Consider the following 12,054-nt stretch of genomic DNA (forward strand, 5'->3'; position numbering starts at 1 on the left):
ACATCTGGCAGGTAAGTGACATTAGCTTACATCCCAGCAGCTTGAACTTTACAGGATATTCATTTTGACAGAAGCATCTAACTAGAGACTCTGCTTAGCACTTAAAAATATTTTCTACATCTTCAAACCTTCAGGTGGCCTCGACCAGTACTGCCCGAGTCCACATCAAAGCTCATGGGAATTCCTGTGATCTTTTCAAAGTCTAAATGTAAATACACTATGCAGTTCTTCTCATAGTTTTAAATGTAAGTTTCTACTATTACAGCTGAAATATTGAAATTCATTCATTTTTAAGAAATCTGCACATACAGAATCAAAAGTCACTCTGAAACACTGTACAAATCTGGCTGTTAACACAAGTGGCCCACACTCTGATCCCAACAACCTCTCCATTGCCCTTCAATCCTCTCAGAATATAGGGACTGTTTTGCCAAATTCTTTTACAGGTTTGGTTTCTTGTTGTTTTTGTTTTTTACATGCATGGGTGTTTTAGTTCCATGTCTGTGCACCACATACATGCCTGATTCCCAAGGGACCAGAAGAGTAAGTTGGAACCCTGGAACTGGAGTTATGGATGGTTGTGAGCCATACAGGTTCTGTGAATCAAACCCAGGTCCTCTGCAAGAACAGCCAGTGTTCTTAACTGCTGAGCCATCCCTGCAGATCATTATACCAAATTCTTAATGTTGATAATTAGCTAAATGCTGGTGTTATACATTAGTCTGTTCTTTCTGAAAGTCTCCATGTTTTCTAGATGTCCTTCCTTTTCTTAAATAATATAATCAGAAAGTAAACACTGCAGTAAGTAAAAGCAGGTGTTTATCCCTAGAAGCCTGATTTCTAGGGAGAACATGAAGGGCGGGGGAGAAGGCATGGCACCATGATGGAACCACAGCTGGCAACAGCTGGGAACAATGACGCACAGACGCGCTACATTAAGTGACTGGCCTGAATGTGATACTGCAAAGCTATCAAAGCTGAAGACCCCAAGTCCACACACAATGACTCCAGCTTTCTTCTCAATTGCATGCTGCTCCAGCCCTCTGACTGAGCTGTTCTTGCTCCCTATCAAAGTACACTGCCTGGTAAGGCTGAAGAGCCCTTTCCAAGGCTCTTGTGAGCAGTGTTTCAGATGTCAGAGGCTTTCATGTGCCTCCCTAACCAAAGCTTATCATCAGAAATGCTAAAACTCCTAAACTTTTTGGCTGAAATTTTTTGGAGTAGGGGGCTTAATCTGATCCCAGCTCTACACTACAGCCCAGGCTCAGGCTGGAAGCCCAGGCGGGGGGGGGGGGGGGGGCAGGAACACAGCTTCTCACCAGGGGGAGGTGGTTTGCTCTCCCACTCTGCGTTCTCCATCATCTGCTTGGCTATGCGCTCTGCATTGCACTGCTCACGCTTTTGCTGTATGAGTTGCTGAAGTTCAGTCTTGCAAGTCGTGATCCGGATCTGGTAAGTGGACGGCATGACTGTGCTACTGACAACCTGAACCACTGGCTTCTTGCTGGGGACGTGTATGACTTCTGAAACCTGAAAACGCAGTACAGATGCCTGTGTCATAGCAAGGTGTATTTAAAATGTTCTCACTGTGCATCTATTCATTACACCGGCTTCTAGTCCTTAAAAAAACACTAGTAACTCAGGTGAAAAGAACAAGTGGAATTTCAGCTGATCTAAGTCAAGATTTTCTAATTAAAATATGATTGATGGGGGTACAGTTGTTTTAGATTACAAACTCATTTCAAATACACCAAAGCAATCATAATATTTAATATGCACAGGCCACTTGGAAATTTGCCCCAAATATTTTTTGCTTTTGTTACATTAAAGAAAAAATAAATAAAAAGATTTGAAAAGTTTTAAAATGTTCTCTATAGCCTAATTATGACCTTAGTTTGGTCTTTAACCCAATTTGTTTGCTTTATTGGCAAGTGTCTCAAAGGAGTGACCTTTGCTGTGCTTCAATAGCTGTGTTCCCTTGGCTATAAAAATTCAAGTAAGCCAATCAGAAACCACCTTGATTTCTCTATAGCACAAAGCCTTTTGACAAACACAACAGCAGAACAAAACTCAGACATGAGGATGGCTATTGCCTCCATGACAGTACCTGTGGAGACGTTGACAAAGGGACACAGATCCCAGCAGAGGACTCAGAGCGAGGTGGCTTCCCAGTCTGAACCACCTCATGGTCACTGGTTTTAGGCAGGGCCTGTGGGATATTCGGTGGTTCCAGTGACCCAAACATGCTTTTCCATTCTTCATTTACGTTGGAGTCTTGTTTTACATGTTTTCTAGCTATGAAAATATATTTGGGCTAGTTAGTCTGAAGGTAAAACCAATGTGATTTCACCGTCTGTCTCTAAGGGAACACAGCGGACCTTGCTTCCTGCGTGCCCCTCTGTGCGCTCCCTTTTATTCAGCAGTGCATCCCTGTATGCACGCAGCGCACGGGAGCAGGTTCAGCTCTCAGCCTCAGCATATGGAAATGCTTATTCACTACAGCTCTGCCAACACTAGGAACTGTCCGTCTATTCTCATCCAGGTAGAAAATGGGTATTTTAATTTGCCTTTATTTACATCTAATTTATGTGTATTCTGTTCTACCAATTATCTACTTGAACCCTTCATCCTTTTTCCTTTGGAGTGCTTGCTTTTTTCTTATTGATCTCTACAGGTGCTTTATATATTATGTATGTAAGCCATTAGTGCTTAAGTTGTAAACATTTTATCATAAAGTTTACCTCAATATAATTCATTTGCTACCCTAAAATATGATATAGGCACAGGGCGAGTCTTAAAGGCATGTATTTAACAGCAGAAAGGGTACACATAACATCTTATGAACCTAATACAACAGATGTCATGGTCACAAGGCTGACAGTTCCAAATATCAAGTTGCCAAATGACTAAGGGTTTCTTGGCCTCTACTCTTTTATATTTCATTGTTTATTTTAAATTTATCAGGCATTACCTATTAATAATAGAAACTTGTATCTGGTTTTACACAGTCTGGCCTTGAGTTAGCAGGATTAGAAAACAGAACTGGAGTCACTCCTTCCTCAAGACACAGCTTGGTTTACAGGTGGAGAGCTCTGGAAACCGGCCTTCACTAGTCACAGAGCTGTGACCTGGGCTTTCAGTTGAGAACCCACTGCCCCACTTTCCCTCTCCCATGTCTACCTACTAAGTATCTGAGTCACTGCATTCCAGATTCTGTATCTGGGAAAAGGGGGAGGGGGTATTTTACTGCTTATTAACTAAAAAAACAGCCTTATAAAATAACTAAGAGCAAGATGCGCACACCAATGTACTAACCCCGTTTCTCATCTGGCTCTTGTTTGGTTTTAACAAGATCAACCTGTCTCCCAGTGATGCCTAAGGCTGCCAAGTCGATGACACCTTTCTGGCTGCTGTCATGGAGATGGCTCTGGTCCACGGCATTAGCTTTTGCTCTATTTGATTTCATCATGAAGTCCTTCAGCGCCAGAAGTTTATCTTCCTCTTCTTCAGTCATTCCCTAAAACCAAATTAAGCCACGTATTTTGGGTTGATTTCAAAAGAAATAACAATAGGTCTCAGGATGACTGATAAATGAAGGTTCAACTCCCAGTTTACACTGGAAAATGACAAAGGGAAGCAAGAAAATAAAGGGGAAAAATGACTACTGGCTCTTCTGGCATATTCTGCAAGGATATTTTCTTCATCATATTATCTTTACATCTCAAATTCCATTGATAATACAGTATTATAGGCTCTATAATTGCAATAAGGCAAGGAAAAACACAAATGTTTAGAATGAGATAAAAGTGGCACTTGCATTCAACAACTATTTTATGCACTATTCAATTGGAACTTACAGAAAATCAAAAGAAACACCCAAGCAAATTATTAATACCAAAGGCATTTTGTCAAGTTTTTAAAAAATTTTTTTAGATTTTATTTTGTGTTTTGGTTGCATATATGTATGCATGTACAAGTATGCTGGTGTCCACACAAGGCAGAAATGGCATCTCTTGTACTGGAGTTACAGACGGGTCTGAGCTACCATGCAGGAGCTGAGAAATGAATTAGAGTCCTCTACGAGAACAACAGGTGACCAAGACTACTGAACCATCTCTCTAGTCCCTTTGTGAAGTTTTATAATGTGCCTATGAAAATTTTCCATATCAGCTATAAAAAGAAAAGAAAAATGTAATATACCAAATATGTGACTGGAGAGATGGCTTTGTAGTGAAGAGCATTTGGTGTTCCTCCAGAGGACCCAAGTTCAGCTCCCACATCTAGTGGCTTACAACTTGTTCTAATTTCCAGCTCCAGGAAACTCAGTGCCCTCTTTCAACCTCTACAGGTACCTGCACAGACAGGGCATAACCTCAAAGACAGACAGGTAGATACACACACACACACACAAATAAATAAATAAAAATAATAAACAGAGGAAATTTAAAAATCAAACACCCAGGCTAGGTATAGAGGTTTTGCCCTGTAACTCCAGCATTCAAGGCCAAAGGCTGTAAATTCAATCTACCCTGAGTACAAAGACATCTTGACTCAAAAACGAAACAAAAACCCTAACTAAATAAACTCTCAGCATGACCCATAACCCATTGCTGAGGTCGAAGACGACCATACAGTGGGACACACACCAGACCTAGAGAGCAGCAGACGTAACACTGTTGGACTTCAGGTCTCTCCTGCAGACTCAATGCAGCCTCTATGAACACATCAGCAGGCTGGTTGCCTTTTATGAAGTGACAAGCAAATTTGGGAAAACTGTTAAGGAAATGCATACGGAAATGTAAAGGAGCCAGCACAACCTAACCAATCCTGAAAAGGAAAGGCGGGGACTTTGTTCAGGCAGAACCAAGGTGAGTGACAAAGCTGTACTCATCAGGCACTTAACAGGCTTCTGCTGCCAGCCTGATGGATAACAGGAATGAGATTCACCTCCACACAGTCCCACACAGCGAGCACTTTAGAGGGCTGGGGGTGGGGTGCCCTCAACTCTGGCTGAAAATTAAACTACGTATGTGTACAGAGACTGTCTAGACCAGGGAAAGAGCAACAGCAAAGTAAGAGACCGCATCACTCCTAGCACAGTCTGTCTTTCTATCTGTAAAGGGTGAGAGAACTTTTAGAAACAGAGCACTGTGTGCTCATATCCACACAGCATCATGTCAGTGGGCTAAACTGGCTCTGTGAGTGTGCTCAGGCCCAATATTATGTAAAAGAATTCAGCATCAACAACATAAAATTCACAAGGAACCAAGAAAGGTTAGATGGCTGCCAAATGGGGAACAATAGAAAAGCTAATATTTTATTATGCTTTTTCTTGGGCTGTTTCCACTTTGCACTTCTATCTACACTATGCACTCAAAAAGCACTAACATAAAAATCCAGCCAGAAGTTTAAATTGTATGGCTTTTTCTTTTTTTAAGTAAGGAGTGGAATGAGTCATCCTATGTCCTTTATAGCCCCTTATTAAATGGATATAAAGCAGAGCTCTTGTAGATGCGATCTGACTAACACACTCCTGCGTGTCCTGATGATGCACCCTGCTGAACAGATTCCAAGCCCCGCATGACTGCTGCTCCAAAGCCCTGTTCAAGCCTGCGGTCTCAGCCCAGAAGACATGTTCCACAGCAACACCAGGCCAGTCCAGAGAAGCCCAGTCTACCAGCAACAGCCCTCAAGTACAGAACTGTGCAGAGAAGGGCTGAGCCCCAAGATAAAGGATTCAGGGCTTCCAGGGGGAGAGGCTTCACTCTCTCTCTTTTCAGTCAGGGCAATAAGAACGGGAACTCAACATCTACCTCCAAAGTCTCTCCTGGACGTAAGCCTCTGTTAGTGATGCTAGTAACTAAACAGATTAAGGGCCTAAACCAGTGAAGAAGAGTAACTCTAGACAAGAGAGCTACCACACATGGGCTTCTGCATGCGTCTATCAAACTCAAACAAGCTTGTTGTTTTGCTTCCCATCTTCATATTCTGAGCCAGAGTGTGGCAGCATGACAGTAGTAATCAGTGCAGGTGAAAATGCCAGCTTTAAAGCATACTGCAGCCGAGAGCCCTGCAACAGCACCTGTCTCTCCCTATAACACAGGTAACACAAGTTGCTCAGACTGTGGTTAAGGACAGTCATAGCACATGGACAGCACAGACAACAGCAGCAGACTCATCGTGCTATACAAAATGGAAGCTAGTGACTTCTGTCCTTAGTCCTGAGTGCTTAGATCCTGGCCTGCTCTCACTTCTGCTGACAGGAAGTGTCCCTGCAACAAGAGTGTACTTCTTGCCCTGTGAGCTTCCTAATGCCATCATCAACAACAACTTAACACAGGTGAATTTATTTCTCTTTTCTCCACTCAGACAAATGTGATGAATATGACAAATATACCAAGCACTGCCTTTCAGATAGTTGAGTGACTTAATCACGAGATCCAAGAATGGGATCTGGCACTAGGAAGCAGCAGTCGTGGAGGTACTTGGGAAAACAGGAGGGAGCAGAAAGGCTAAGAGAAGTGGAGGGCACTTCCCTGTTCAGTTCCCAGCAATATCATCATCATCCATGAGTGCTCAGGGTCAAGTAAAATACAAGCAAACATTTATACTACAAAGCTCATCAAATTCTATCCGAGCTATGTGTGTTGTGGCGCATGCCTTTAACCTCAGCAGCGAGAGGGAGATCTCTTTGAGTTTGGGACCAGCCTGGTCTATAGTAAGTTCAAGCCAGCCAGTGCTACACAGTGAGACCCTGTCTCTTAAAACAAACAAACAAAAACAATAACAAAAACACTCTAAAACCGAGGACACTTTTCAGGTGAGACTTGGCTGATAAACATTATGAAAACATTCTGCAGCACCAATGATGGTCGATACTGATGTCCCTAGTCTTTGTTTTATGCTCATGGAGTACCAACAATTAGAGTCTTCATTTAGAAGCATTTTTATTCCAATTTTTACTCAAGGCCCCATACATCCCATAGAAAACAGAAAGATGAATCTATACTTAGGGTTTCTAAAGAGACCCTACCAATTCTAAATAAAGTAAAAGGGTTACTTTTAGTTTTTATAGGATTTGTTGATCCAAACTCAGACTTAAATACAACAGTAAACTGCTGGCTTATTCAGCCAAAAACACTGTAAACCCAGGACACTGTAGCTGTTCCCATACAGTGAGAAGTAGCATCTGGACTGAGGAGACAGACTATAGCGTGCCTATGTTCTGAGCTATTTCTACCTGAACTTCATTATATTTTGGAGAAGCATAAAACTGAACCAAAAATAGTACTTCAATCCAAGGCTCCTTCTATTCTCTCAGCAATCACAAAAGAAGGCTGATATTCTCCCCTGACTCCTTACTTAGCCTAACTTAGCGTTTAAGTCAACCCTATTATTGCCTTTGCCTCGATGCCATAAGAGGTGCTCCAACTGTCATGAAATGTGTGTCTGAGGAGGGTGCACACCTGGGAGAGCAGCTTCTTCAGCAGCTGTGCGATGGCGGGGTCCTCAGGTGGAGGGCAGTCGAGAAGACAGCCATTTCGCTTCTTCTGACGCATGTGAAGATGTCTGAACAGGCTGGTGATGTCTTTAGACCTCAGAGCATAATCAAATATGGAGCGACTCACAGGCTCTTTTAGAACACTGAGCAGGACAAGCTTCCTTTCAATCTACATTAGCAAAGTAAAAACAATAGACTCAGTTTCCAAGTGGGTTCCCTAGTAAGGGGAACAGGGGCTGTCTCTGACATGAACTCAGTGGCTGGCTCTTTGATCACCTCCCCTGGGGGGTACAGCCTTACCAGGCCACAGAGGAAGACAATGAAGCCAGTCCTGATGAGACCTGATAGGCTAGGGTCAGATGAAAGAGGAAGAGGACCTCTCATATCAGTGGAATAGGGGAGGGGAATAGGGGAAAAAGAGGGAAGGAGGTTGGGACTTGGGAGGAGATGTGAGAGGGAGCCACAGACAGGATATAACGTGAATAAATTATAATTAATAATAATAAAATATTAAAAAAGAAAAGTAAAAACAATTGTCAAGACTACATACAGTACACAGAACAATTACTTCAAAACTCAGTAAGCACAACCAGTATAAAGTTAACAAAAGTACTTCTTTGGTGTTTTTTAGGAGAAAAATAGGACACTAGCCAATTTTAAAGGGCTTAAGTATTTCCCGTTTTTTAGGCTTACGTACCTATCTGTGTCCACCCTACAAGAAGACTAATAATACATACCCAAAAGTTTCAGAAAGTCAGAGCAAGCTTCTCCTGGATCCACAGAGGTCTGAATACTTCCCAGAGCTACAGCAGACTGTGGGTTACAGGCCTAAGACACAGGCTCTGGCTAGAGATCTTAGTAACCAATGACACAGGGCTTCTCTTCAGTTTTTATGTTCTCCCAACAGACCCAAACCTTCTACAAAACATTTTCTCCAAAGTCCAAAACTTTCTTTTAATGGCCTTAGTAACAATTTTCTGGTCAATGCATATATAATACAAAGGATGGATATTACTAGCAGTGACCAAAAGAACTCGTTTTTCAACACTGGAGATAGAACCCAGTGGTTTGAACATGTAGGCAATTGCTCTACCACTGAACTATATCCCAGGCCCTGGTTTTGTGAGACAGGATTTCATTATACAATTCACACTGACCTTGAATTCGTTACGTAGCCCAGGCTGGGCATGAACTCACAATCCTCCTGCTTTGGTCTCTTCAGAACTAAGTGTGTGGACTACCACACCCAGATCTAAAGGGCGTTCTGTGGATATAATTAACCACTGCAGCTGAAACTTATAGGGGACCTTTGTCTAATCTAAAGTGAAGGAAAAGGGGCTGGAGAGATAGCATGACAGTTAAGACAAATGCTTACTGCTCTTCTGAGGACCTAAGCTGGGGTCCTAACACCCATGCTGGGAGGCTCAGAGCGGCATGTAACTCTAGCTCCAGGGAATCCAAGACTTTTTTCTGGCCTCTGAGAGTACTGCACTCACATGCATAAACCCACAAAGGAACACACACAGAAATACAAAATTAAAATTTTTGAAAGTTTAAATTTAAGAAGGAGAAGGGTAAGATTATGAAACATGAATAATTAGCCCTTTAATTCTTGATTCTGGCTTTGAGAAATATAAACCAAAGATAAAAGCAAGGTTTAATAAGCTAAATAAATAACCAGTGAGGGGGCTGAAGGCTAGAGAGGCAGCTCAGGGTTACGAGCACTGGCTGGTCCTCCAGAGGACCAGCGTTCCACTGCCAGCACACACCTGGAGGCTCACAACTTACTGTAACTAGAGTTCTAAGGGATCTACACGGCCTTTTACCTCTCTGGGCACCAAACACACATGCAGTATACAATATACACCCTTGTAAAACACACAAGTGCTTAAAATAAAAAAGGAATAAAACCTAAAAGATAAATAAATAAAAACAAGAGCAGATACAGTTCCAAGATTACACAAAGCAAATGAAGTCTGAACTTGTGCATTCCACACTGTGTGTGACAGAACAGTCTCTCGATAGTGTCTTGTAGGAGGTTAGTTTATTACCTTGAAGGGTATCTGAAAATGCTACAGACAACTTAGATATATTTCTATGGCAAGGATTCTTCTGACATGAAGGATCTGAGATGTCACTGCAAAGGACTGCTCAGAAGCTGGCGCAAGTGTACCTGGATTACTGGTTGCGTGATATATGGGTCAAGATAAGGCATCAGCTTGCAGTAGACATCAGCAGTACTTATTTGATGGGCTACCACTGTGATAAATCCCACTGCACCATAGCGTATCCACAGATTAGGATGACACAGGAAGGGAGCTAAAAGGGAAAGAAGAAAGGTCAAATCAAACCCAGAGTCACAACCTTCAACTGTGAGGGCACAAATGCTTGGTACAACACTGTGATAAAGGCAGTAAGCCTCAGTGGTGCCAGGCGGTTCCTGCACATACTGGCCTGAAGTAGAAACTCCCTTATAATTATAACACTCCCTTATAATACCAGCCACACCATAAAATCAACCTCCTTTCTAAAATCCTAAATTTCTGTTGAAAGCGTGTTAGCACATACTCATCTGTAGCACTGAATTAAAAACTCGACAGAGGGGCACAGTGGCACATGCCCATAATCCCAGCAGTTGGGGAGGCAGAGGTAGGCCGATCTCTGTGAGTTTGAGGATAGCTTGATTTACAAATACAGGACACCCAAGGCTATACAGAGAAACCCTGTCTTAAGAAACAAAATAAAACAAAACAAAAAAACAGAAAAACTACTGGACAGAGACATAAAAATGCCAACACCACGCAGGAAGTGATTACCTTCCACTCTACTCTACACTCTCAGGATGGCAGAGGAAGAGACACCTGCGAGTTGTTTCTTCTCCATGCTAGAGAATTGAGGTTAATAATTTGATTAGGGTGATGTTCTTTTTAGTGCAGGGTTTGGTCAAATCCAGCATATACTTCATAATTTTGCATGTCATCATGAATTAAAAAGTTGGAAGATATCATGTCCATTCTTCAAAATGTTCAAAACATAAGATTAACACACACACAAAAAAAAAAACCTGAATCTCTTCATTCCTTTTAATAGTTTTATGCACTAAGCCTAAATCAATTATTTTAACTAATCAAAGTCACACTAACTTGATTTAGAATAAAATTCAAACCTCTAAAACTCAACAGTGGCATGAGCTCTAAATATGCAAAAATATACTCCGAGCCGTTTATCAGAAGCCCGTGAAAACGAAGACATTAAACAGTGGCCCACATACCAGTGGTGCTTACATGAAAAGGAAGGAGAAGGATGTGCTTGAAGTCCCTCTCCTCAGAGCTACAAGATGGTTCAGCTGGCAAAGGCTCCTGCTGCGAAGCCTGGCCACCAGAGTGAAAGTCTGGGACCCGTGTAAAGTCAAAGTGAGAACCAAGCCACAGAGTTGTCCTCTGACCTCTGCAAGCCTGCAGTGGCACGCGTGCACAAGCATGTACACACACATACACATAAAATAATAAACTCTCTTCACAGTCCTCAGTCATCTCATTATCCGGGAAGGTTCTGATCATTTCTCACACCATCTACAGCTCGGGTCCAACTCATCTGACAAGGTAGGGCTGCTATTCTTCCTTTTGACATAAGGAGAAAAACAGGCTGATGATAGAGTTCAGGGATACAGTGCTAATCTAACATGCACAGGGCCCAAGTTCAACCCCAGCACCTTTACAACTAACAACAGTAGGAAGTGGCAAAGTGCTGAGCACCTCTAGAAAGCTGGGCTGGATAAATCACCAATTCCGAGCTTCCCACATGCATGCGCTTTCTATGCACCTGAGGTATGCATACCTGCCTCAGTCCTTACTTTAGCCAATGGTTGTTTAGCGAATGGGACACCAAGGGGAACATGCTTCACAGCCAGGCTTGCTCTCCTGGGCTTTGATCACCCCGTGAGAACGGCTGGGGCAGCCTCAGCAGGACAACCATGGTCCACAATGAGACAGATGGCTCATGTTCACAAGACAAAGGAGATGCACAGCCTGAAGCAGAGCCGCCCACACAACCCACAGGTGCCCGCCGAGAAGCGCGTGGAGTGTTTACTAGGACTGTGCTTGACTGACACACTGCATTATAGCAGCAATTAGCAGCCGACAAAGCACCTCGCATTCTTAAGCCTGAGCTGAAAGAATTTCTTAGAAAATACAGCATTCAACCTTTTCTCTCCAGTTTGTCCCAATTCTCTGGTAACAAGCATGGGGAGAGCAGAGTTATCTAAGACAGAAAATAGAGTTCCTAAAACCACCACCAAGAAAATCATTACGATCACAACACCAGCACCATTCTAGTCTCAGGATCACTGTACTAAACCAGTGTGGCACTCATGGCTGGCAGGCCGGCACTGGGAGAACTGAAATCAAGGCAAGAGGTCACAAGTTCAAAGCCAGCCCGGAACTTTAGTGCTAATAATTTACTTAAGGATACACAATATAAAAAATACATAAGTCATTCAACAACTTAAAATATGAGAGAAATTAAAGTGTAGGGTTATGTGTAGGTGAAAATTA

The 12,054-nt window shown here is 42.5% G+C and overlaps 1 protein-coding gene across 4 annotated transcripts in view; it reads right to left on the reverse strand.

Annotated features, from left to right (window-relative positions):
* Pik3r4 (phosphoinositide-3-kinase regulatory subunit 4) overlaps positions 1-12,054 on the reverse strand; it is a 53,617-nt gene that overhangs the window by 20,250 nt on the left and 21,313 nt on the right. For all 4 annotated transcript variants that reach the window (XM_021639862.1, XM_060385376.1, XM_060385375.1 and 1 more), the window contains exons 8-12: positions 9,675-9,820; positions 7,467-7,670; positions 3,316-3,517; positions 2,108-2,295; positions 1,320-1,530 (exon numbers count right to left, since the gene is read on the reverse strand). In XM_021639862.1, coding sequence (XP_021495537.1) covers positions 1,320-1,530; positions 2,108-2,295; positions 3,316-3,517; positions 7,467-7,670; positions 9,675-9,820 — 951 coding nt within the window. The remainder of the gene's footprint in view (positions 1-1,319; positions 1,531-2,107; positions 2,296-3,315; positions 3,518-7,466; positions 7,671-9,674; positions 9,821-12,054) is intronic.

Source organism: Meriones unguiculatus, chromosome 6, assembly GCF_030254825.1.
Source record: "Meriones unguiculatus strain TT.TT164.6M chromosome 6, Bangor_MerUng_6.1, whole genome shotgun sequence".
In the NCBI taxonomy this organism is placed as follows: domain Eukaryota; kingdom Metazoa; phylum Chordata; class Mammalia; order Rodentia; family Muridae; genus Meriones; species Meriones unguiculatus.